The sequence below is a fragment of the Phoenix dactylifera genome, chromosome 7, assembly GCF_009389715.1.
Source record: "Phoenix dactylifera cultivar Barhee BC4 chromosome 7, palm_55x_up_171113_PBpolish2nd_filt_p, whole genome shotgun sequence".
Classification (NCBI taxonomy): Eukaryota; Viridiplantae; Streptophyta; class Magnoliopsida; order Arecales; family Arecaceae; genus Phoenix; species Phoenix dactylifera.
In genome coordinates this window covers 4,532,145-4,559,686 of record NC_052398.1, presented here as the reverse complement: position 1 = coordinate 4,559,686, position 27,542 = coordinate 4,532,145, and the positions used below count along the sequence as shown (strand labels likewise).

The window sequence follows — 27,542 nt, the reverse complement described above, 5'->3', positions numbered from 1 at the left end:
TCATTGTCCATGGGTTCGTTGGTCTCATTCGTTGCCTACGGATAATAAGATGTGGTATGCCCGTGCGTCCACTCATAGTTTGCCAAATGAGCCACATTGATACTAGTCAACATGGCAGGTGAAATAAGGTTGATATGAAGTCAAAGATGGGTTCGTTGGTCTCGTACTTAATGTTTTGTTTCAGAGAAGTAGATAATTGTAGTTTAAACAGAATGGTGGTATATGGAGGAAATTGACAGAGGGGTAACGCAAGAAAAGGGGCTCTAAAAAGTGACTACAGAAGTTGGTAGGGAGGACATCCCATTGCCGTGCCTTGGAAACTCTCTCTACCAATCATGCACATGCATGCTTCTCTCATGTACATCAACCACAATAGTTCATATAAACTTCCACTTCCTTTTTTCTTTTTTTTCTTTTTTTTTTTATTTTTTTAGTAAGGGGCTTTGGACTCCACCCGAGTTGTCCAAGTTCGAAATGCGTGAGCATCGATTAAACCAAAAGACCGCATGGATATGCTTTCCTTCCATCAGTACTGAGGTAGCACTGGGGTGACGTACTTATACGTAGATGGCCCATTGAAGTTTCCCACGGATTGGAGAAGGCAAGCGGAAACTTGCGATCCGCATCGAACATTTCCTATGAGAAGGAGGGCCAGTGGGAGCTGCTATGCGGGTGGGATTCTGCCGGCCCTCCCCCCCCCCTCCTATTGTTTTACCAAACAAAAAAAAAACTTTCACTTCCCTCCTTTATGCATCACATATGCCCAGTATTATCATAACAATCCATATTTTTCTCATGCGCCGAGCACGATCTCCCAGGGAAAAATTCAAGGGATCAAGAAACAAGTGTAACAACACCTCCTTTTAATGAAAAAAGAAAACCCTTTGTCCAGGGAAATCTTTTATTCTTATCTATATATTTGTATTACTTACATATGTATAGGTATAGCCTTTTGCCCTCAGAAGAAAACATGCATGCTTTTGGCATTGACTTGCCACGCAAAGACAAATGTGTAATTTTAGAAGACCAAGACAAATGTATAAACCATATTATTACATATACAAACTAACTTTGGTATTCATTTTCTTAAGAAGCACTTATTCTTAGTATATTGTAACTCATAAGTAAAAATATTTACATATCCAAACTGACCACATTATATCACGAGTACACGGAATCGGAGCTTGAGATTGAATCAGTACGATATACATGCCCCACGAGGTATTGCAGCAGCAGAACTTGGTGCAGGTGTAGCAGCAGAAGAACTTGGTCGAACGCATGTTGGCAACTCTGCCGTGGAAGAACACAAACACGGTGTGATGTTATATCGAGGGGGATCAGGCTTGAAATAGCGCTTCGCCATTGTCTTAACGTATACACCGATGGCGGAGAGAAAATTACTACTGCAACGTCCATGAAATCCACCAAACTTGACGCCCGTCAGGAAGTTGAAATGAAAAGGGGTACCCTCTTCTTGACCGTATGGCCCATAAGTGGTACCGTTGGTTTCAAATGTCAGCGATCGTATGACCAGTGGACCCTTTTGCTCGATGGGCCCATAATATCCAGTTAAGGATGTCAAATACTCCCAAGATTCAAAATTAATCTGAAAATAAAAAGATAAGCAAAATCAGGGAGTTTAAAAGTGAGCATGAATTGTAAGTCTTATTCCATCAAATTGGATTTGGTTGTTAGGATCCTACTTCATCATTTATGGGAATTTATTAGAATTTGAGGTAAAGTAGGACTCCAAGAACAACACAGAAAGTAGTGTTGCTGAACAACTTGAAAGAAATGGTGAAGTGATGCATTTACTCAAGGGTTATGTAAAGCAGCCATCTCAGGAAAAAAGAAAAAACTTGAAGATTGTAAACCACACACTGTTCAAGATTGTAAACATCAAATTCTAAGAGCAGAAATCATAGAATTAGCGATCGATCAGCATGTTGAGAGAATTCAATCTGGTTTAATTGACAAATGTTTAATGGATCATGTATATCTAGCTAAAATTGGAAAATTGCCTCATCCTAGACTGCTCTACAATGCACATAATGAACAAAAGCATTAACCATCATAAACTGTCTCATGAGACTTTGCTGGTTGAGATCCTCATTGGAGAATTTATGCAAGTATATAAAAACAGTCTGGAAGATTCTCCAATAAACCTCCTAAAATTGAATGCATAAATTTCACCAGAAACTAGCGAATAAAACAGCTAAAATAAACGTGCAGGAGAATGTCAATATATGAATTACTCACACAGACGAAGTTATCTCCATCCCCTCCATGCCTGTGTGCAAGGGCTAAATTTCCATCGAAGTCATACAATATTTGGATCGAATTTATGGCATTTCCATGAGTTATAAAGATCTGCTTCACATTTCCGTAACTTGATTCATCCCATTCTGTTTTTCCACTCAGAATATCCCCTCGCGGTCCAACTTTAATAAGGACCTCATCATTCAATATTGAACTCTGTCGAGCACAAGAAAACAAAAGAACATCAGGATAACCAACCGTCTAGTTGTCTCAGTTGTGATATTTTCTTTCAAAGACAACATTTTATGCGTAAGTGAGACTTCCTCTAGTGACTCACCATCCTGAAGCTTAATGGTTTGTTTGGCCCAAGATGCTCAGGACTGCACTTCTGTAGTCTCGGACAGCTCTACTACCAAAGAGACACCAGAAACCATGCAAATGTTGGAGCGCGTCATTGCACTGTCACAGGTGGCCCATTTTATAGTAGTAGTGTAATAGTTATTATGCTTTTCTTTGTAAAAGCATGAAGGGCATTGCTTCTTTCCTGCCCGACCCAGTGTCGCAAGGAAAAGGGTAAGAAAACAAGGCAACCTCTTGTTCTATACCTTGGAATTCCCTTTCCAATAGCCTACGTTTGATCCTTGGCTTCGCACTGCGATATTACAGCACTTGGGATTGGGTTCTTTGGATATAGTTGATAAACGAAAAAGAGACGAACATTGGTGGTTTCAAGTATGGGAATCTCCCATGTACCAAGAAAAAACAGTACGGGGATCCTGATTCAACCTAATGTCCTACTTTCTATCTGACCTAGCTAATTGTATTCAAATTTCGGGTCTGACTTTAAGCTTATGCATATAACTTAAACGAGCTACGTATTTGAAGTACAGTTATTCTGTCTGCAAGACAGAAAAGTTTGGGTCCTGACTCAACTTTTTTCTTCTTTGGTTTTAGGTAGGCGTTCGAACTCTTTTCATTGAGGGGGGGAGCAACATTACGGGGCTATAATTGAGCTCCTTCAATGAGGTTGATATGAATTCGTTGGACTGACCAATGGGATCAGGCTTAACATATGTAGGTCTAAATTCGGGTCTGTTAATTTATTTTAGTCACTTTCAGGGACCGAATTGCGCCACAGCCGAATTCATTCGGACTGGGCCTAGGTCAAGGTAGACCCAAACCAATCCTTCCTAATCCACTGGCAAAACCTAGCCGGCGGGCACATCGGTTTCAGGAGTAGAGCTGCGAGCTGCCTGGGCGGGTCTTCGACATGCGCGGCAGGTGTTGCAGGCCAGCTCGATTGTCTTGGAGGACGATTCAGCCACGGTTATCGGATGGATCCAGGAGGGGCCGAGGGGTGCGAGCATAGACCACCTCTTGGTCCGGGATATAGGGATGATGAGGAGGGATGGGTTGGCCGTCTAGGCTAAACATATATTTAGAGAAGCCAATGCGACGGTCGACTGGGTGGCTGCCTATGTGGCTCACCATTCAGGGTACACCTTCTAGGGGGAGAGGGGAGCTGCCACTGGCACTCCGTGAGTTAGTGTTTTTTGATTTTATTGGATGTATTTGTATACGTATTGCATGAAGAACCTGTTTTCAAAAAAAAAAAAAAAAAACTAATCGACCGGCCGAATAAGCTGGAGATGCACGCATAAATATTTTCATGTGATCGAAACTCTCAGCTGGCCATGATGCCTCCCCAGGATGCGCGGCTAATTGGGTAAGCTAGGCGTGGCCATCGATGGACGTCCGCAGGAAATCCGAGCCTTTGCTCATCGTATATATATAGCCTCCCCCTCCCCGAAGCCCCAAGACCCACCGCCAAGAGCTCTGGGCGAAGGCAAAAGGGAGAGGAGCCAAGTGCGAGATGGAGGAGAGTCGAAGGCCTCGAGCTGTCTTCATGGCCTTCGGCACCAAAGGAGACGTCTGGCCCATTGCTGTATTCTCTCTATGCCTCTCTCTATCTCTCTCGATTCTTTTGAACATCTTTAATCTCTCTCCTCCATTCTTCTTTGTTACGATATCACCGGATCAAGAAGTCGAGGAAGAAGCTATAAATCGATCAAGAACCCTAGAAATCGATCAAGAACCCTAGAAATTGCAATATCTACTAGGTTCTTGAACAGGGACTCTGGGTAGTTTGAGTTCTAGTTTATTGGGCAGATTAGGGTCTTTCTTTGTCCCTTTTCTTTCCGTTAAGGTTCCGGGTGGAATTCGTGATTGAATCATGGGATTACAAGTGGCGTTAATGCCTTCTGGTTTGAATTCTAATTTGTTGAAAGCATTAAGTTCTATCTCTCTATCTATCTCTTGAGTGGTCTTTATTGTTTCAATTCTAGTTTGTTGAAAGGATTGGGATCCGGGCAGAGTTCTCGGATTCTTGGGAGCAGTCTCTGTTTCAGAAGCTTGACTGGGCCATGGGTTTGCAAGTGGTGCTAATGTCTTCTAGTTTGAATTCTAATTTGCTGGAAAGATTAGTTTCTCTCTCTCTTGGATGATCTTTACTGTTTCAATTCCAGTTTGTTTGAAAATATTAGGTGCTTTTTATTTTTCATTTTTTTAATGACAGGACAGAGTTCTTGGATTGTTGTGTGGTGTCTATGTTAATAACTTATTGCTATAGTTTTAAAACTAGTTGGTTGAAAATATCAGGGTTGAAAAGATCAGCGTTTTCTGTCAGGGTTTCTGGCAGAGTATTCAGGTTCTTTGTTTTAGAATCTTGATAAGATCATGGGGAGCGCAGGTGGTGTTAGTGGTCTTATACTTCAAACTCCAGTTTGTTGAAAATATTGATTTTCCTTTTTCTTCTCCTTTCTTTTAGGGGTTCAGATAGACTTCTCAGATTCTTCTGAGGGCTTTCTGTTTCTCAATCTTGGTTAGCCTAGGATTTATTAGTGGTGGCAATGATCTTCTAGTTTGAAGTGCAGTTCTGTTGACAAAAATATGGTTTTCTTTTTCTTTTTCTTTCTGCTAGAGCGTCGAACCTAGTTTATTGGCTGCGCTATTGGAAATAGATTATTAGATTATCTCAATTTTCAAGCATTGCGTGGTGAAAAGGGTTACAATTATTGTTGTTTTGGTTTTGGATAGGACTTTTGGATGCAGGCAAGAACTCTTTGTGCATTCATTGCATTTCTAGTATGTCTCAATAACCTGCAGTTTCATATTTTTAAAAGGCATGATAGAATCAGTGAAGATCATCTGACAAACAGATACTGGAGGATGGACTTCTGTGGTATAATCATGATTATTAAAAAAATGGAGGAGGGCTCTCACTCTTGTCTAAGGAAAGAATACAAAACTCTGTGCTTTATTGATTTCGTCCATCATGTGCCATGTGCTGTTGCGTAACTCTTTATTTGCCAAGATTTTTGCATCGATACATTGAACGTTATATTGAAATGAAAAAAAGGCTTAGTATTCGTGACTTTGTATGAGTTGTCAAAACTTGTTTTCAGAACAGGTATTTAAAACAATGGCATTATGCCTTGAAACAATTTCAAAATGAGCTTCCAGCATGTACTAGCTGTTCTGCATGTAAATACAAATAACCAACAAAACTGTCATTGAAATCCATTTCAATGGGCAAGTCTGTGCGTCCTGAAGACAAAGGACACTTCCACTAATTGGCTTCTTTCTCTCTTTGCTGGTGGCTGCCACAAATTATTATTTTTAGTTTACCTAGTGTGCCTATGAATTATTAAGTATTACGGAAACACACCTATTTATTCTAACCCCCCCCCCCCCCCCCCCCCCAAAAAAAAAAAAGAAAAACCAATGAACTATTTCATCAGAATGACGTCATGCATAACCCAACATTAAGCTTTAATTCACAGGCTGACATAAGATGCTTCATTTTTGCCATCTGCAGTACTCGTACTTGAAACGTACAATTAAGTACATTTTTCATCTCTGTTGTGTACAAGCAACTAATGATCCTAATTTTAGCTACCGAAAAGAAATCCTCATTGTTTAATGATTTTTTTTTTTCAATTTGTAAGTATTGAAGCTTATTTTTTTTTCCCACAAAAGTTTATACATCTCTATAAATCGTCGAGACCTAGTAATCAGAAAAATACAAGTTATATGAGAAAAATTTAATATACTAAATAGTACTAATGTACTATCTTATTTGACAATAAAAACCGGTATAGACAAATGAATATGATACGCAACAATGCATCCACTTATAAGAGCAATCTTTGCATTGTTTGAACAAATCTTGACATCGGACTGGAAGGAGGTTTATACTTTGTACCACACCTTAAATTACTGAAATTGGAACACGCTGACTGATTTTGTTAATTCTACTTTCAGAAGCAATGTTTGCAAAGTTCCATCCAATTATAGTAACTGAAAATATTTTATAGCTGCACTGGAGTTTAGTGCACTAACATATTTTAATTTTTAAAAGGAGAGAAGAAATACAAATAGATAAGCTATCATTCGCTCAAAAAAGTAGACATAGGTAATCCTCAAAATGGTCATGTAACATGCTCTGATAATTTGACATAGACCTCATCTCATGGTTTTAAATATCGTGGGATGGGGTCATCTAGCATTTTCTATGGAAGGGGAGATGGGCCTTGGTACATTTTCTGGCTCGTCTGGACACTCAAGATAGTGGGATATCCCACCATCCTATCGGTATGTAAAACGTTGTCTCATCTTCTAAATCATTTTGCGCTACCACTATCAGGAAGGCTAGCTTAGATGCTGGAATCAAGGATTGATGTTTGTGGATTTAGACCTTTACATTTTATTCTGACTTGCCTTTGGAATTCCTATGCATTATATTTTTGTGCTCTAGTGAATTTTACCTCTATATATGAATGACCTGGAATAAAAACATCATTTCTGGCTTTCTAGTTTTTATTGTTCCAATTTTTCTAAGGTGTTATACTGGTTGCTCTATATAATTGATGGACTGATACCCCTAATCTGTTGAGCGATTCCATTTCTATTATAGTTTGTTAGATGATGACCAGCCTATTTCAGGTTTCTTTTCCATTCATACGAATGTAAAATCTGTGTTGGCTTATTGCATGTTTATAGTCTGAAAGTGGAATGCATAGGCTTCTAATCCACAGTCGTTGTAGTAGTTTTGCAGGACATTCTAAATGTTCATTCCCCATTACTTGTATTTGGCAACAAAATTCTGTCTGGATGACCTATTTTCAAACATTTGATCACATTTTATACAGCAATTTGTTATTTTCTCTTAGGCCATTGCTACAGCTTTTGCTTGCGACCAACAATGGTACCACGTGCTGTTTATCACTCATTTGGCTCATCAGGTTTGTGCTTGATGATTGTACTCTCACAGCCCCAATTGTGATCTTGTTGAATGTCCATCTCCTGTGTTTGAATTTATGTTAAATTACAGACTTTAGGTATGCATTTGGAAGCAAAAAATATTACGTATGTTCCAGTTTCCACTCCCCCTGTGCTTGCTGCTCATCAGGATGGGAATATCTCAGGTTAGATCTCCAGGAAGAACCTGATTATCATCTTTTGATACCATTTATAATTGGATCCAGTCAATTTTATTACTGGCAGTTGCAGTAAGAAACTTGTTGATAGCACTCTACCAGGGTGGTTTGATGGTGCTTTTCTTTTGTCAGATTCTGACCAAGTGTCCTTTTCTCTACACAAAAAGATTATTCAAAAAGAACACAGGAAAGAATGCTTATCTGCAATTGAAAGAGTTTTTGGAGATTGTCCGAGCACGGAGGGTGATTTTATAGTGATCAATTTCTTTGCTTTGGTATTGGTTAAAAGATTAAAACATGCACCTTTTGCCTTTTTTATTCTCTTTTATTATATATTGGCTTGACATGCTGGTCTGAGTTGAGATGTCTATATTGCTTCTGTTTACTGATGACCATGCAGCTTGTTAATGATTTCATACTACTTGATGTTTGTTCCAGGAAGGATGGAATCTTGCGGAGCTTTTTCAAGTTCAATGTGTTATTGCTGCTCCTTATGTTGTTCCTTACAGGTATAAAGTCTTCTGCTTGTTACTGGCAATGCTTAGTATATGCTTCATGGTAAACAAATGCTGCATGCTTTATGGTACACTTGTATATTCTGCCGCAATCTTTCCACTGTGTGGTAGTGTCTTCTATGATTATTCAGGCATGTTTTAGGTTTTTTACGTTTCTCCTTTCAACTCTATAATTCTATTAATATAGGAAGAAATGCTTTAGGAATCTGTTTTGCTTACATAATGAGAACTAGTGTCTGGCAAAGTGGCTGGCGTGACATTGATGTGAGAAGAAAGCCCTTTATCATGCCATATTTCTTGTATGGTTCTATGAATAGAAAAAGATTCTGCTTTAATGTGGAGTGCACTGGGAAGGTGTGGGAATTGCTGGTGTTGGGAAAAGAAAGATTTGATATTGTATTAAAAATTCATTTTGGGCTAGATTTGTTACTTTAGGTGCAGAAATCAAGATTAAGATCCTTCAAGGTTAACTTTTAACTACTGGGGCTGGGTCAATGCTTTTGATTGGCCTGAGGATTGCAGAGCTGATTAAAGTCATCCTGGGCGTGAGGCCCGGCTTGAATCGTTTTAGCTTGGGATGGATTTTCGCCATGCACTATAGCATGTACAAATTATCATCCATTCTTGCAGTCTTTAGAGCTGCGTTTTGTACATGCTATCCTTAGTTTGGCTTCTTTGCATTGCATGAACTTAAATAAATTTGTTTTATGCTATATAGCTAGAGACGAATGTTCTCATAAACTTCCTTAATCAGCCCGAACCTTTGTTGCATTTTGCTTGCTACTCATTAGAAGGTGCTGGCTTATTTGTTGTCGTATTGCAAAAAAAGTTTGCTTCTTGGATGGATTATAGTTTCGTCTCATCATATCATTGGTTCTACATGCATGTTCTCTAATTATTGAATTGATATCATTTTGGCTGAACTCTACTATTTATCATTTCAACTGGTGAACAGTGCACATAATGTTTTTTAACCAATCATCTCTAGATTATCATAAGAATTGTGTCACAATCAGGGTATGCTGAATGGGTATTGAAAGCTATACTGGTCGGCGACCGGACCGGTTCAGCTCGTTCGGTGCTGTCTCGGTACCGGGCCCGTACCGGGAGAGCCCAGCCGGAGCCGGAGTTGGAGAAGAGAAACAGCGAGCGGGGGAGGGAGGGAGGGAGGAGAGGCCGGGGGGGGGGGGGGCGGCGAAGGCCGAGGTCGCGTCCGCTGTTTGGAGATTTTTAAGTGAAGTCGGCAGAGAGTTTGTTGACTTCACTTAAAAATCCCAAAATTAAAGCCGACTTTACTTAAAAATCCCCATTTTTTTTTTCTGCGGCCTCCGCCGCCCCCTCGTGGCCCTCCGCAGGCGTCCGCAGCGGTTGCTTCTCCCTCCCACCCCTGCTCGCTTGCTATTTCTCCTTTTCTTCTTTGGCTCCAGCGCGTACCGGTTTCCACGGCGAAACCGTACCAGTAGGCCACCGGACCGGTTCGCTAAGGGCTAAACCGACCAGTACGGGCCGGTTCAGCATACTATGGTCACAACAAACCACCTATTATCTTCTTGTAGTCTTCTAAGTGTACTTCTAGACCATATCGGCCGGTTCAGCATACTATGGTCGCAACAAACCACCTATTATCTTCTTGTAGTCTTCTTAGTGTACTTCTAGACCATTGTCGGTGCTGCCTACTGTCTTCACCCATACTTTAATGTGGTCTGGTTTGGTTTTCCCTATTTCATCTTTAATTAAAGGTGCATTCTTATATGGGCTTCGACATATCTTGCAGATGCTCTTAAGGCCTCTTTTGATTTTTCACTTATATTTTGATTTTAGTCTCTTTTGACCTTGTATCTTGTTTATTTGAATCCTAGTTATCATACATATGTTTTGATCATGTTAACTTTGTCCAAAACCTTTACAGAATTGTCCCTGGCTTACTCTCGCAGCTTGATTTCTAGTAGTAGGTCCATCAAACGGACTCCGCTTCTTTTAGAAGGGGATTTGAAATATGTCAGTTTTGTGGATTATAACTATAATATTGTATTGACTCATGAACATATAAAGCACGCATACATCCTTATCAGTGACAATACTGGGTACCTATTGGATATGACTGATACATGTTGCATACTTCCTATAAGCATTGGTTTTAGTTTCAATTGGTAAAAGATATGACATAGATAATTAGATATAATTCAGAATTTCAGATACTTCCCAGGTATGTCCTAGATACTTCCAGTTATGATTTATGTTTGAATTTTACCTGTAATTTCATTCATCTTTAGTTCTTTATATTTTATACTTGTTTTGATGTTGTGTCAACATTAGCCTCTTTCTGAATAAATAAATCAGGAATTCTTGTTTGATCAACATTGATCACAAATTACAACTATAACTGAAGTTTCAGAACTCTTACTAAATTGAGCAAAGTTATAATTTGTAATATACGAAAAGAAAGTTATGTATAGAAATGTTTAATTCTGAGTCCCCACGGCATTTCATATCCTTTTTTTTCAATACATGCCATATCATTGTGTCCATGTTGTATCATGTCCATATATTGCATTTATGTCCAAGCTTATAATGGACAAGTTTGGTGCCAACTATTCTTATAGTGTAATTTATATGGGTTCTATGCAAAAATGTCTTAGTTTTGCTATCATATTCTTAAGTTGAGTCCTCCATTTTATACGTTTTGCATCGTGCTCTAATAGGCCCTCTTAAGTGAGTATTAAAGGTTTTTGCCATTTTTGTTGGTTCCGAAAGGTTGGCATGTTTGAGAGAACTGTCTAACTTTTTTTTATTCTGAAAGGATTGTTATGTATTGCATTTTGCATTTATGTTTGCCCTTTTGTTTTAACATCTTTCATTTCATCTATAGCGCACCTTCATCATTTGAATGCCAATTCAAGCAAAAACGTCCTCTTCTATACAAGTATTTTCATGAAGCTTCTGCAAACACGGTATGTCATGTCTGTTTTTTTCAATTAGATGTAATTATTTATAGTTTTGTATTCCCTTACTTGGATGTTACAGAAGTATAAGTTCAGTCCTTGTTTTTGTTATCGTTTCTATTGATTTATATCAAAGCCTGTATACTGTAACCTAGTACTTTGTTTTGTTGCTTGGATGTGAACTACTGTAACATGTGTGGATATGGGTTTTATGCCTAATGAAATTTGCCCTAGCAATTTCTCTATATGATATCATAAGCTAAATCATAGCTCGAGACTGTGGTCAAAGATTTGACTATTATTATCATGGGCAATCCAATCCTTTGTAAGTGATCCCATCCCAGTTATTAGACTATATCACCATGCCACAAGTGCTATTAAACCATTCTAAATGAGATTTTTTTGATTGTTGCTAAAATAGGGTTAACTAAACGATCGGTAGCATTAGTTAATAAATATTTATTTTTTGGCAGTTTTATTTAGATCACCGAGTTTCCATCTGATCACTACTTAACTAAAGTCTAGCATGGAAGCGTTGTGCATACACTCCCAACCAAGGTTCGCTGTACCGGTCGGTACCGAGCGTACCGTACCCGTACCGATGGGTACCGGTATCGGTACACCAATGTCGGTACGGTCGGTACCGAGCGTACCGTACCGTACCGACACTCGGTACGCCTATACTAGTGCGGCACCGGTACGAGGTTCGGTACCGGTACGGCGAACCTTGCTCCCAACCATTCCTGATGGTTGGGTGATGCTTTTGTGACGTTCTCTGTTATTGTTGCTTCTCCCAATGGTATACAATATCAGCCAAACTCAAGAATTTAAATATTCTCGAAATGAGATGGTACCCTTGTTATTGAAACATTCTAGTGCGAAGATGACACTAGGATGGGTGTTGGGTCATGAAAATAGGCAAAACTGGGACTTATTCATTGTCCCAATCAGCATTGACTGGTACCAAGGCAACATTTTGTTTTTTAAATCGCAAGAATGTGACAAAGCGGTCATCCCAATTGTTCAGACCAATACGAGTCGATACCAGGCTCGTCCTGATTGCAATTGCAATTTTTTTTATAGAAGGGTGAAGATTCATGTTGGCTAACCTAGGGGGAACTGTGGAAGACAAATCAATCAACAAAAATGCCAAAATTATTCAATACCAAAATTATCTGACTCAATAATGAAAGGAAATATGCCAAAATATTCAACCATATAAATATGGAAATCTGATGAAAATAATGCCAATTCTAATGGAAAATCTATAGGACTTTTGACCAAAAATTATTCACCCCTGCTCCCTCATGGGATGGAAATAAAGATCTTGAAATTCTTGCCTGCAGATATTTTAGATTTTGCATCCATTTATTTAAATAATTATAAGTTTTGACATAGAGGCTATGGAACAAGATTTATTCCTTGTGTTAGTGCCAATTCACTGCAATAGTTGATTGTGCTATGAGACAATAAATTCTAATGAGATCGATATAGCAGATGATCAGGTGAACATCAATTTAATCCATATCCATAGTGCAAGTCACGAAAAACAAAACAAGATTGACTTAAATATCCATATTACATATCAAAATCCCAAAAGTTTGAAAAATAATAATAAAAAAACAAAATTGCACCTCAAATTTGCATATCGGTAAGCTACCGGTATGCACCACCTGTCCAAGAGTCATGTTAAGGGTCAATGCCTTACTATTCCTTGAAAAAATCAACACCACCCTCAGTACCCATATTTCAATCCTCGAGCCAAGTTGATTTGATTGTGATCATATGCTTTCATCCTTTTAAGCTCCAACTATCTTATAGGCTTGTGTAAAGCTCAAAATGATTTTCCCTATACTCTTATCTACATATATTATATCTTTTGTTTTTTGGGTTTGATCGTCATTTATGAAAATTCTACTGTATCAAACTGCGATGTGTGGTGGACTCCTCCAAAAATGGCACATTTAAGAGGTAAAGAAGAATGCAAAAAGCCAAAAACAATCACGGAATCATCCAGGGGCTGGGGTTCACAGTCACGTTGAACTCGCGAGGTGGAGAAGCACCCCATAGAGTTTGCATTGTTTAATAGAGAAGATATTCTCTTCAGGAGATGAATGAACTTATGCTTGAAAAATCTGGTGCACTTTAACATAGAAAGTTACTCATTAATGGCATGAACCCAACCATAAAATGGACTGTAGCGAACATTGGTCAACATATGAAAAGTCTTCTCTACCCTATAACAACCTTGTTTCAACTTGGAACTCAGTTGTTATGGTTGCCTATAGGCCTAAACCCTGGTGTGCTGTTGTGCTTTAATATAGTAAATACAATTATCTTCCACAAAACTATTAAATAACTCTTAGATGAATCAACTAAAATTTGTTCTATTTCTTCTATTGTGTTGCTTCTCTATATTCAGTCAACCATGCAAACCTCATGCTTGGAATATCTTTTTAAGACTCAATCAATTTGTTGTATTAAATTATTGAAAGTGCCAGTTGTTTGCATGAAAGTGAATTCTCAGCTTCACATGTTGATAGGTTTGCTGGAAGGATGTCATGCACTGGATGTGGCCACTCTTCACAGAAGATTGGGGGTCGTGGAGAAGTGATTGTTTGAATCTTAGTCCTATTCTTTTCACAGTGGGTATAACTATGTAGTGACATGTTTTTCTGCTGAATATTTGTTCTTATACATAATTTTTTCATTGTTTAAAGGGATGCATGTCTGGTGGGTTTCGAAAAAGTTTTAAGTTGCTCTTGTAATGATTGCTTTTGTTACAATTGCAGGATCCAGTAACAAATCTCCCTATGTGGCATGCTCGGATACCATCACCATTATTGCTGTAAGATTCACATACTTTTCAACTTTAAGGAGACATCCTCTGAAGACTACATTCTGATTAAAGAAGATATATTCTGAAGACTACATTCTGATTAAAGAAGATATATTCGGTAATTTGCCTTGTTATGCTCAGAAATTAATCAACTGATTTGGGATGTTAATTTCCTTTAATTAAGATATTATAACCTAAGTTTTAACAATTATTTAATGTTATCATCGAAAAGGGGTTCATTATGATCACTATTATTCCCACCATTTCAGAGGTTAATGTTGAATTTGGTAACTCAGTAATTGTCCAGATTGTTTGCGAAATTCGTCATGCTTAATTCATTTGTTGGGAAGGGAGTAAATGTATTGTCTTTTTCCTGCCGCATTATTCATTCTATGTGTATTTCCTGTTCATTATTTAGTGTCATTAGCTTTTTTTGCTCAAGGAAGTGTTTTGTTGGGAATTTTCTTAGGTACCTAGTAGTGTTAATATTCTTATTGTCATTACGGAGGGGGCTATGTTCTGTTGAAGGTGAATTTCAGGTTTATGAGAGCTGAGAGATGTCGAAATTACGAGTTAACTTCCAGGGCATTGTATTGTTTTTCAATGAGTTCCAATCCTTTTCATTTTAAATTTCCAGTTAGAAGGGAAAAGGAGAAAGTGTTTAAACCTAGATGAAAGAAGATAGAAGGGGAAATAGTGAAACAATTGGGTGATGCATTGATTTTATTTTATTTTTTTAAGTTCCAATTTGCAATGGCTCGATGGAAGAGTTGTTACCTTTAGAGGCAAGGCAACAGTCCAAGGAAATATTATTATTTAAGAATAGGATCATTATTGGGTGCTATAGTTTCCTTGCAGAGTCAAATGCTTTTTATTTTCTTATGGACCCATCAGTCAAAATAATTTTCTACACTACTATATTGTATTGTTATGTACCTACTTTGCTTCTCATGTGAGTTGGGCATGATTGCCATAATGATTCTTTCTACCCCAGTAATGTAAAGAAAATAATTCTAGACAAAGTGAAGATTATTGTCCAAATTAAAGAAAGAAAGCTGATTCCTGCATCATTAATGGAAACATAGTTTTTAGATGGCAAATTTGTCAGGAAATTACTCTTATGAATGATGAATAAAGTAAATGACAAGGACAAGATCCAAAAATTACTAGTTTATATGGAGATCAACATGCAATAATGGTGTTTTTTCTTACTACTTAGCCTCCTTGTCTAATGGACTGAGCCGTTATTTCTTGAAATTAGTTGTTTTGTTAGTGATGAATTTCAAGAGAGATAAAGACTGGGGAAATTACATGGGATATGATAGCTCCAATACATTTCCTTCTACAAAATAGTCTATTGAAGTTTAGGGAAAGGAACAAAAAAATGCTTGTATCATTTTTGTTCATAGGGTTCATATGTAAGAACCATCGAAAAGGAGGGTTCAATTTGGAATATGCATATACGTCATCCATTATATCATCTATTCTATATGTTGGGCTTGTAATAGGGCAGGTTCAAGTTGGGTAGGGTTTGACTTGTGAACCTACCAATCATTTTAAATTGCAATCTGGATTTGACCTGGTAACCTTAAGGTTTGACTAAACCATTCTGCAAACCTAACTGGATAAATAGGTAGGTTTAGGGTCCGTTTGGGCAAGGCTGCGAAAGTCGGGTATAGGGACCAGATCTGTTGGGTCCTGTGTTCAGATGGGGAGAAACAGCGGTGGTGGGGGAGTCAAGGAGGGGGTGGTGTGGGCAGTGGGAGGAAAGAAATATATGGGTTGGATGAGGATTAGGATTTGGCATGGTGTGGCCAGTGTGGTGCGTCGACAGTAGGGGGGTGGTCAAGGGATGTAGAGGAGAGATTAGAGAGAGAGCATGGGAGGTACTATGTTGGAGGCTCTTAGCAGTATATGAGATCAAATGGAAGTCAATGACAGATGTGGAGTGACTAGAGGTGGACAAGAGAAGGTTTTGATTGGGAGAGAAGGGTATCAAGAGCAGGACTGTCGCAGATATGCACATATTTAGAGGTGGAGAAGAGAAAATTGGGATTGGGAGAGAAGGGTATCAGGAGAGTAGGACTATGGGAGATATACACACGTATTATATCATGCTTATTGTGGAAAATATCTAATTCAGGTCGACCTAAACATGGGTATGTTGGTTTATCGAGTTGGGTCAGAGTTTCAATCCAGAATCAGGTTATGTTTAGAACCCAAGTGACAAGCCTGCTCTTTATTTCCCTACAATAAACTTAAGGGATCAATATTCCTCAATATTCAGTAGTCTTAAGTGATTAGAAAGACTAGAGGGAGGATATAATGTCTAGGAACAATTAACTGGTGCATCATTTTAATCTGCTGCTTCAGTCTAGACTTTGGCTAGGGGGTATCAATCTTGCGAAACTTAATATTTGTCCCCCCTTTTTTGTGAATCTGAATTGTAGGTTTTATTCATGGGAGATAAAAGAATCGCCTTACTTTGTAAAACGTCCTGGCATCCTGTTTCTGACAATTAGTTATTCCTCGCGTACTGCTGAAAATATCTGCAGATATTTAAAAAGGCGCTCATAGTAATGCTGTTCTTTTCTCGAATCTAATACTTCAGACTAATATCTTCTTTTACATTCATAGTCACTGAAATTTTAAGTATTTATCTTATGCTAAACAGGTATGGGTTCAGTAAGGAAATTGTGGAGTGCCCAGGTATTCCTTTTTTAACTTCATGCAAGATATTGCTCTTTCTTACTAATCTTAGGTGATTGATCTTTGACTATTTGATAGTAAGAAAATAAGACATGGAGTAGTCATGGACACATGATGCTTGGAAGGTCTTTGGATATATTAGCTGAATATATAGTATGATTGCTATTTCCCAATATCTCTAGCTATATCGTTGTTTACAAGTCTTTAGCCTATGGGCGACATTTTGAGTTGGCACTGAAATGGGCTAGAGCTTGTTTTACACAAGGTTGGAGTGAACTTATTGGTGGGTCCTGAACAATAAATTTTATTTTGATTTTTTAAGGATTGATCCTAGGAGATGACTTCTAATTTGTTTGTGACAGCAGTTGGGTGGAATACTGTGGGTGCAGAGTATTTATGATGAGTTTATTTTGGTCCATGTGAGACAAATATAAAAGGATTGGGCTATGTTGAAAGCTTAAAAGATTGATTGAGCAAGATAGATTAAGAAAGACTAAAGAAAGAATTTGGAAGCAATTTTTCTGTTGTCAGGCCATCTTTACTTTTTGATCAACAATGGCATCAGGTTTGTTTCTCATAAGGAAGTTTGAATGCTTCACTTGCTTTCTGATACTGTAAGGGTACGGATATCATGTTGACTAAGGGTCTGTTTGGATGTTTTGCATCCATGATCGGTGGTTTCCCGCTTGCAGGAGGTTAGAAGGGTGGAAGAGAAGCAATGAAAGGAAACCTTGGAGAAACTTGCTGTTGGCTGCCAGTTGAAGCCCTGAATCCTTATTTTGAAGGAATAATATGATCCACCTGAGAGGAGATTTATATTATCCCTAAAAAGTAAGGGTTACTTATGATTGGTGGTTTTTCCACCCCACTAACTTCCCGTTAAAAAATGTGATTGGCCCATTAAAATCGCGATTCTAGAACAATATAAGTTCTATTCCCCACCAAAAAATGATCTTATCAGGCGATAAGATCTTCTACATCCAAATGACCCCTAAAAAAACAGCTCATGAGTGATATTTTGGAAAAAAAAAGGTAGTTTTTTCCTCAAATAGGTTATATTAGCACCCAATAGTTGCCTGAATCAAGGTTAGTGCAGCAGCAGGGAAGCGCAACTTTATTTTTTTTTACAAAATTTTAGAAGCACCCAAGAAACATTTATGCAAAATAATATTCAATTATAAACAAACATATTCATCACAGTTTGGTAATGACATAGGCATGTTTCAATCATGCGGTGAAATCGTTTTGCCAGGATTAACCAGAATTTACTAATAGTTGAATTCAAGGAACTGCACAAAAGTAAGTGGATGCTGACAACTTTCTTTCTTTTTCCCAAGATGTTTCAGATATAGGACACTTTCATAGCCGTATACAGTTTAACAAGACCAATGTGTAGATGGTTGAGTCTTGTTTCTCTTGGTTTATCCTTATAACAAAGTAGGAACAGCTGACTCTTGATTGAAATCATGCTATGTTAATTCGGCTAATAATTTATTTATTTTTGGTTAACTCTGTTACTGTAAGAGATATTTATTCTGGCTATTGATTGACCCCGTACTGGTTTATACTCTGTTTTCCTCTTGCTACTGATGGATGATGATTTTGTTATTTAAGTTTTGGTTCTCTGGCCTTTTTATTTTATATTTTTTCTTGCATGGATTGAAGTACCAGGGCATACAAGCCATTCTATACCATTTTGTCAAGGTACCAATACTGGTAGGCCCCTTGGTATTATCCCATATGGGCACATGGGACAACTCTTAGTTCTGTGCTGGCACCAATTGGTTGGTATGGTACATTGCCATACTGAAACCAGTTTCTTAGAGATTGTTTTCTTATGTTCTTTTCTATTCATAACTTTTTTTCCTGTGCAATCTAATACAGTTGAATCTGGCTATGTAGTTTTTTTTTGTTCCTCCCTGAACTGTATGTCGTCAAATTTGGTCTCTGTTATTGATGCAGCTCATTTTATACCTTTTGTCTTAGCTGCTTAAACTGGACTTGATTATATTAGCATGGTTAATTAAAATGATCTGCCAGTTCTTTGATCTTTTATTGTACGTGGATTTTTTTTCCTGATTAATTTTCAACCTTGATCTTATTAAAGAGCAATTTTCTTCAGTGGCTTGTTTACTGGACAAATTAGTCTGACACTGCTTGTTTCTTTTTGTCATAATCTATCCCCCTATTTTGAAGTATTCTCTTTAAATGTTAAGAGAAATATGAAGTCAGAAGTTTGTTGGACTTCAGCATTTCTTATCATATATGAACAACCACCTTTCAAACTTAGAACTTCAAAATGTCAAGATGGAGCTATGCTGGTTTTAGCATTCTATACAACATCATCATGTATGAGTGAAACTTCAGAAAATCCTGAATAGGGCATTAGTAATGCTATCAGTATTTCATGAATAAAATCTCAAATAAGAGGTTCCATTCACAAACATGGTGCAAGTTATGGTCGATGTCGAACCAAATATATCAGGTGTAGCTATAAATCATTATCTATATGGAATAGAGCAGGATCCTTGGATAATTTGAAAGATAGGGTATGTGGAACCTTGTATCTATAAAGGATATGATTCTTAGAAGAAAGGACAGGTTAGCCATGTGTAAATGATAAAAGATAGCTGGGACTAGTTGGAAGAAAGATTTTCAGATATGTGACTATCAGTTGAAAGTTAAAACTTTGTTTCTTTCTTATCTGTTGACATGAATGTACCATCTTTGAAGATATGCAATATTACAAAAATACCCTTGGTCATCTCAAAGTTACCGTTAACTAGAGTGTGACACAATCGGTCCATGTATTTTCTTCTTTTCTTTTTTAAAAAAGGATCACGATCCATCTGGATAAATAAAAAATGCTAGAGGAGTGAATTGAATCTTCGACCTTGCTAACAGCCACATGCTCTAATCAACTGAGCTACCCTGTGCACATGCCTTTAAAAACCGGAGATGTGGGGCAGGGAAATGCAAAATGTGGAGATATGGGGCAGGGAAAGGCGTATGTGGTGAGGGAAAATGTGGATGGGTGTATATGCCGCACGAACAGGAACACTAAGTGAGTTGGCAGTATATGATAGAATAGATGCGATCTAATTCAAGAGAATAATAAAAATTTTCTATGAGTAGGTGCTCTTTTCTTGATGGTTATGAGAGTTCAGGAACATCTGTGTGCCTTTATCTTATGAGCTTGTTGTATCTTCTTTAGGTATCTTATTCTTAGAGATCTTCGTAATTTCTATGCTTATCGTATCGTTGTTATTTTCTTGTTAATTTCAATTCATGTGACCAATGTTGTTTCAGCAATTAACCCTTGTTTCTCTCTAAAGGTCTTGTCAAATTCTTGCTCCGATATAGACAGGCAACATGTCTGGAAAAGAAATTGGGAGTCCAGTGCTTATCTCTCTATATGCCTCCACTCTCCTTGTATCTAAAAGATCATCATCCTCTAGTCATTTTTTTGACTAGTTTGTTTTATCCATCCATCCAACCCTCTTCTCCAGGAAAAGGGAATGACACCCTACTCAGCTCTTGTCACACCTCCCTCCCAATCTTTCACCCTGCACCAAAATGAAATTGGTTGCTGGCTGCTATGCAAACTTTGCAGACATTCTAATCGCAGTGTTGGAGAGAATGGTTTTTGCCTTCCACCTGATTTATTTGTTTTAGTTTGATTCCTGATTTGGTCTGTTTGGTTTAAGATGTAATAAATTTGTTGTGGCAGAAATTAGGAAACATGGACTTTGGTGGTAAGTGAGAAGAAGGCAGTGTACTACAATTCCAAGCTTGCATTGGAATGGTGCAAGTTTGCTGGGCCGGGGCATGTGCAATTTTTTTTTTTTGATAGAACGGACGAATCACACAACTCTAGTATAAGTACATCCAAAGGAGTCAGAAAATAAAATATCCCAAAAGGGGGGGTGGCAAGGTCACACCACTAGTCCATAACACTTTACTGGAGTGCTCAGCAATAAAAGATGTAACCCAATTAGCAGCTCTTTGGCGCCGTCATAAACATGACTCGTTCGGAAGGTAGTACAATCCCTCGCATGTTGCCGAATGTCCTGCAGCAAGGGGTGTCTTTCCGCAGCTGCGGTCTGCTGCAGATCCATCCAATGACATTAGTCGTGTCACCCTCCTAATGGATAAGATCCACTCGCAAGCAAAGCCTCACGTAGCTGACCCCTGCCCAAGATGCCCTCAACTTGGCTCCAAGGATAGAGGTGTCATAGATCCGACTCCTCCTGCAGCAACGAGGCGAGAATCGGAGCCTCTGATCACAAACTGGCACTGCCTTTGCTGTCACCATCGCTCACACTGCCTTCGAAGTTCACTTTGAGGAAGCTCGAAGGGGCGGACTCCCAAGTGATGAATATCATCCTGGTCGCCGTCGCCGCCGGAGCTGAGGTGGGGTCCCAAGTGTTCCGAGTTATCGAAAGCCCTACAACAAAAGGCGAGTAGGTGACTTCAGCTGCCTGGATGAGGGCTTTCTCCAAGTTGAATCTCGGTGGCTGAGCACTATTCTCGAAGACTCGGCCGTTGGCAAATTTTTTCACCATGCCTTCCAGGTGGCATCCCAAATAACAATTTGCTGATAGTTGTGTCCTTGTAACGAAGAGTGTTCCTTGTGAAAGGATGTGTTCAAGAAAGTTGTAGTTGCAATTGGTCTTTGTTGTTTCTGATTTCCTAGCTTACAAATTTTTATAAGCAATTTACTGGTATGATATTTGTCGATGTTGTTATTCTTTAAGGTGGTGTTGCTTTTGCACATATGGTTTTTTGCAGCATTTGTAGAATGGTCTTGCATACAACCAGGAGTATAGTTTGTCAAATTCTTATAACTAGGATGCAAAGTGATCATTAAATGTTTGCATGGCATAAAATTGCAGCTATTTATGTTGTTCTTCTCTTGAGAATATCTATTTCACTTATGTCCTTGGGGGAACAAAAAGTCGCAAGACGGGCCCCAAATAATGGTGCTTAGTTTGTTAGTTATGGTTCTAGTATCTTTGCACCCCCTCCTCCTTTTTCTTGTGTGATATTTTGCAGTCATCATTTATTATCTCACTGCATTGATTTTTGTGATATTTGGGCAATCAATAATTAAGATATTTTTGATCAATTTGAGTAACACTAGTCGGTTAGCAGATTACTGGCCATCAAATGCTCATGCTTGTGGTTTTTGGTTTCTACCTATGGAGTGGCAATTTTCATGTACCAAATGCCGGGAGATATTGTCCCCAAATCCTTATACATGTCTGGTTCAAAAGGACAACCTATGCACAGATCATGCTGATCTACAGCATTTTCTCACAAAGACCTCAAGTCCATGTTCACCAATATTTGTAGGGCTTAGTTCTATCGGAAGGTAATTTCATTACCATTACTTACTATTTGGTAATTCGGTTGGAATTTTGTTATATTATGCTCATATTGTTTTAATAATTTTGACATTGAATTTCATATTTTGACCATTCTTTTCGTTTTAATCCTTTTATTGTTTAAGATTGTGCTTTGCAATGAGATCTAGTGCAATCAGTGAAGGTGCCAATGGATTGGAGTTTGACCCTATGTTGATCAAAATCAGAATCTAAACAGATGTGTTCAGAGGCAAACCTGGGTTAGAATCCAAGAAGCTTAGAACCAGAACTAAAGCCAATTTTTGTTGATTAGAGATTCAAATTCACAATTAAGATTTTGCATACTTCTTTGTTTCCATTGAGAATCAGATTTTACATCTTTCTAATGCTCCATCTTTTTCAACTTGTATTTGTTTTATAGGCCAGATAACTTAACATTTTGAAAGCAGATCCTCCAACATCTATCATGTGACTGACTTATCCAAGATGCTTAGTTAAGTATGGAGCAAAAATTTGGGATGAATCTAGGAAGGAAAAATTTCTATGGGCCTATTTGGATATTCCTGCAGGATGGGGCTGAAAATCCTGCAGGAATCGGGTTCGGCCCACCCAGCACATATCTTCCAAACTATGTGCGTAGATTTTGTCTACTATTATAAAATATGAGGCCTGGCCCAACGCATGTGAACTGAACCTCTTTCAGTCCATTCCAATAGGATGGAAAACAAGACCTAGTGAGGTCATTTTTTTCTCCTTATGCGATTCGGGCTGGCCAACTCTGAAAAAATGCCTTTGAATACTATGAATATGGGCCTGGTTTGGCCTGTATTCTTGTGAATCATATTGGATTGCACAGGATTATTCAAACATGCCCTAAATTGATGAAAATTCTAGTACATTTTGAAGTTCAAAAAAGAAAAAGGTAAACAGTCATTTAAAGATCCAGAATCATCCTACTTTATTGGATTACTGTTATTTTATAATTAACCAATTTCGTTGTTTATTTATCCAATAACATGTTTTAGAGGATATGATTTAAAGAAAAATATGAAAGGGATTTGATCTTTCTTTCCTTTTTGAAATAACACATTCAGTTAAGAACTAGGCTACTGGTCTTTGTTGCCTGATGCTATTTTTGAAATCTTTTAAGGCTGTCTTTGTTGGATCTTTCTAACTGCCTATCCTTGATTTTGCATTATTTTGCACATTATACCTAACCTCCCCCCTTCATAAAAAACAGGGAAAAAAAACCTCAAATGAAATGAGTAGTGCCGCATATTGGAATTTAGTTTCAGGGAATTTATTTTTTGAAATGCAGAATGTCCTCTATCCATTGAGCTCCTTCCATGGTTAATTGGACTTAACCGTAGGAAAGGGTTTGGATTGCCATACTTGGCGATTGTAACAAAAAGATTGTGGATGAGATCCCACGCCACCTGTCTGTCACATTCGTTCCCAACACAAATGAGGAATGATCTGATAAATTGGGGCATCAGACCTCATCCATGCTTCCCCCTCCACCCTACCTTTCTTTGTTACACTTGCCACTGGTGTCGACCTAAACTGCTTCCTTGACAAAGTACCCATGCAATCTCCTAACAAGATCTTATTGCTATGAAATATTACCACGTTGTGGCAGAGAATAAAATGATCACGTATAATTTTGTCCTATTTTGATCCTACCATCTATAATTTTGATTGAAAAAATTGTCAAGAATACCTGCTCGGCATTGGTTTGGACTTGCAAACAATGCATTCAATGATTATGTTTTTGTTTTCCGATATCTTTAGCATGCAATAAGAAGTAATTTCCTTGAAGTTTTTCTTTTCTTCTCTTAAAGCTACTAAGATGAAATTTGTCTTGTGCAGCATGGGTTTCATTAAAAATCCTCATGCATTTCTTATGGTACTCAAAGTAGTTTTGGAGACCACAAATCACAGTTTCATCCTTTTCTCGGCTGGTTATGAGCCATTACATGATGCCATCCAGTTGATTTGTGGTGCATCATCAAAATCAAATAAGTCATGGAAATTTACTTGCAATGAAGGTGGCATTCTACTTTTCAATGACCAGCTCTACTGCTTTTCTGGGTAAGCACTTACTAATGTCTCCATGTAAGATGATGTTCTTTGAGGCCTATCTCATTTCTATATAGATTTATAGCTGTTTTGTTGCTTGATATGATCAGTACCATCCCATACAGCTGGCTCTTTCCAAAATGTGCAGCTATAGTGCATCATGGAGGCAGGTGAGGGATGTCAAACACACTTTGCTCATTGTAAAAAGTTTTTCTGGAGTAATGTGTTTCCCTCTAATGCTGCCTCATTTGCCAACAGTGGATCCACTGCTGCAGCACTACGAGCTGGAATCCCTCAGGTCATATTTAAATACATCAGTTATCCCACTATTCCCCTGTGCCCCCCCACCCCCACGCACCCCCAACACCCCTCCTCTTCCATATTTAGTGGGAATTTTTGTCTAGGAAATTTGATGATGCTGGTATATTACATCTAAATTGACTATCAACTGTGATTCAGGCAATACAAGCAGGTCATTGTATTCGCATGTATGCAACTTTAGATTCATATAATCTATATTGTGTAGGATAGATTAAATATAAGGTTTAAGTTCTGCATCCCAGTGCTGTGCCAGCATGGTGCTGGTATGTTATGCTTTGTTGTGCCATGCCAGTGCTTGGCACACAGTGGTACATGTACCAGCATGCAGCCGTGCCATGTTTTAGTCAAGCGTTGGCACTGTACATTTTGACTGCCACTGCTGGAAGTTGCTTAGTGGATTTTATACCTCCAAACTGATGTGATGTTTAAGGCTAGTTTGGTTCACTAGGTGTTTCAAGCTCACGGAAATAGAAATGATCATCTATCTTAACATGCAATGATATAAGATGCATTTCAACCGTGCGATCATCTGGGGCTTTATCCGGCAGTCAATTACCCTCTATTAGAGGTTCTCCGTTGATGTTTAGTGAGGTGCTTCAGAAGTATTAACATTTGTTTTACACTCGTTTGAGGTGCCAAGTATTGGTGGTATTAGGTGTATGCAGCACTATTATTGAAATTCTTGTTATGATGCAAGATTTAGAGTATATGAATGCATTATTGTGGTGAAGTCCCATGCTCACGTGGTTTGATATGATAATGTGGTAGGGCCTAAACACGTGGTTAAGAGTCTGTTGTAACCAAAGTTAATTTCGTTTTCTTGTGGCCAGGCCTTGCACTGGCTGGCTGCTTTGTGTACAGCTGAGGGTAATGTTGTATTTGGCATATTTTACCCCAGCCCATCAGGGTTTTACATCCTTTTGTTTTTCATGTATCTTAACATGTAAAATTATGAAACACAAGCTAGGTAGCAATCTTACTTCAGTTCCTACAGTTGTTTGCTTTTATCTGGCAAAGCATGTTGGTATTATGTAAAAGTGAACTGTATGTTTTATTATTATTTCTATTCCCTGAAAAACTACATGGTTAATGAAACACATTCTAGTGCTTCTAACCAATACGTACTTGTGATGCAGGTTCATACATACATAATGGTTGATGATCTGTTTTGTGCATGCAGATTGTATGCCCCTTCCTATTGGACCAGTTTTACTGGGCAGAGAGGCTCTGCTGGATAGGAGTAGCACCGGAACCATTACGAAAGCATCATCTCGTTCCAGAAAGAGATGCTGCTGCAGACATCGATCAAGCTGCAGCTGCCCTGTCCAGGGCCATAAAACTGGCATTATGTCCTGAGATCAAAGCACAAGCATCGAAGATTGCTGAGAGAATTGCTTCAGAGGTATGCAGGCCAATTTGCGATACCAAGATACAATAAGAAAGAACTTGGCTTTATTTTTCATTCTTGATGGCCTTTTTTAACTGCAAATGTTTGGATGGAATATCTCATTTGGATTACTATGTTTTTATGATTTCAAGGATGGCATTGGTGAAGCTCTGAGGCTCTTAAAGGAAAAGGTAGTCTTGTCTAAGCAAGCCGAAGTGACTCATCATACGTTATGATATGTGTAGATATGATATGTATTTATTTATATTGTTAATTTAGGCTGTGCTGCGTTATTGGACTGTAGATCCCGTTTCTGTATCATATGGTTTCCTGCCCGACTTAGTTCTTTTGTTTCCCTCTTCTCCAGGTGCCTATTAACCCATAGCCTTTGCAGTTTTGAGTGTTGATATTGTACTGAAAATGGTGATAAACAATTGTTTTGGTACAGATGGTAGAATGAAATGGTTACCTCAGACACAACCCAATAGTGATGCTAACCTTAACATCAGAATGATCTTTTGCATGTTTACAGGCTTATGGAAGTAAAGCAACATAAATACAGGCAAGACACTTGTTACTAAGATATTGGTTGCAATGACATTGAAACATGTGATCACATTTACAAATGATAATATACGAGGTATGACTAGCTCGAAACTTGTGAGGAAGCAGTCTATTGTTTTGTTGAATTGGTATCAGAAAGATCTTTGCATGCTATCTGGCCACCCAGCCTCTGGCCGCTTCCTTTCTAGCGCCCCCACTTCTGCATGAGTTGAAAGTATAATCCGGCATTTCCAAATGGAGCACCATTTTCATCCTGCTTCAGTTTTCATGAAAGGATTCAAGTCTCTCTGCAGAGCTCATGTTTTGCTGAAGGCTTGGTACAATATGCTAACAGACCACATTCCTATTCAAGAAACTGTAGCCTAGACTGAGTTTATTGCGATTTAAGAACAGGTGAAAGGGGGGGATACCCCAAACCACAACTATATTAAATACCATGAAATCATTATACATTTCAATCAGCAATTCTCTGACTCTCTGCAGAGCTTCTCTTTGAAGCGTTCTACTTTCAGAGCTTGTCCTTAATCTTGACTGGGTACGGATCAACTTCCATATATATTTCAGAAGAACATTTTTTTTTTCTTTTGGTAGAAACGACTACTCATTTCATATAGATCGAACATGAGTACAATCTGCCAGATCACGAGAAAGTAACAAAAATAAAGAAAGAGGAGCGTCTGATGTAGACGTCCACAAAAAATTCTCGGAGTGCCAGGCGACAAAGGAGGTGATCCAGTTTGGTGTTTTGTTCGCCTTCCTGAATACGTGTACGATCTGAAAATTGTCTATCATTTGAGCCATCCTGCGAGTCTTCCGGATAAGGGGATGACCATCACCATACCTGTTTGCCCTCCGGATCCAATCGATCACCATAGATGAGTCCCCCTCGAGGTGCACCCGTTTGACATCAAGTACATGCCCGACATAGAATATACCCTCCCAGGCTGTCCGCAGCTCTGCTCCGACTACTGTAAGTCCTGGCATGCGCTGCCCTCCTGCAGCAAACATCCTGCCCTGGTGGTCCCTGATTACAAATTCCACCCCTCCATTCACACCGTCTACT

General features: G+C 38.5%; 2 protein-coding genes across 6 annotated transcripts; one reads left to right on the top strand and one right to left on the bottom strand.

Moving 5' to 3' along the window:
- Positions 1-1,059: 1,059 nt before the first annotated feature.
- Positions 1,060-2,698, bottom strand: LOC103702422 (jacalin-related lectin 19-like). Its single transcript, XM_008784862.3, has 3 exons — positions 2,597-2,698; positions 2,260-2,475; positions 1,060-1,606 (listed from the first exon to the last, which is right to left on the bottom strand). Exons 1-3 carry the CDS (start codon positions 2,597-2,599, stop codon positions 1,196-1,198), a joined length of 630 nt encoding a protein of 209 aa, XP_008783084.1. The 5' UTR covers positions 2,600-2,698; the 3' UTR covers positions 1,060-1,195.
- Positions 2,699-3,969: 1,271 nt separating this feature from the next.
- On the top strand, positions 3,970-26,438 carry LOC103702275 (sterol 3-beta-glucosyltransferase UGT80B1). Of its 5 annotated transcripts, none has more exons than XR_005512477.1 (16): positions 3,970-4,204; positions 7,491-7,562; positions 7,652-7,745; positions 7,890-8,032; positions 8,196-8,266; positions 11,142-11,223; positions 13,758-13,859; positions 14,007-14,062; positions 16,728-16,762; positions 21,917-22,136; positions 23,998-24,219; positions 24,318-24,377; positions 24,466-24,524; positions 25,709-25,930; positions 26,068-26,106; positions 26,283-26,438. XR_005512477.1 is itself a non-coding variant. In XM_026802674.2 (16 exons), the coding sequence occupies exons 1-16, from the start codon at positions 4,133-4,135 to the stop codon at positions 26,298-26,300; spliced, it is 1,548 nt and encodes a 515-aa protein (XP_026658475.1). In that variant the 5' UTR covers positions 3,972-4,132; the 3' UTR covers positions 26,301-26,438. The 5 variants fall into 5 exon arrangements, 4 of the variants coding, with proteins under 4 accessions (XP_026658475.1, XP_038983924.1, XP_008782837.1 ...); XM_026802674.2 differs by having other exon boundaries at positions 3,972-4,204; positions 24,466-24,505; XM_039127996.1 differs by having other exon boundaries at positions 3,972-4,204; positions 26,068-26,395.
- The last annotated feature ends 1,104 nt before the right edge of the window (positions 26,439-27,542 follow it).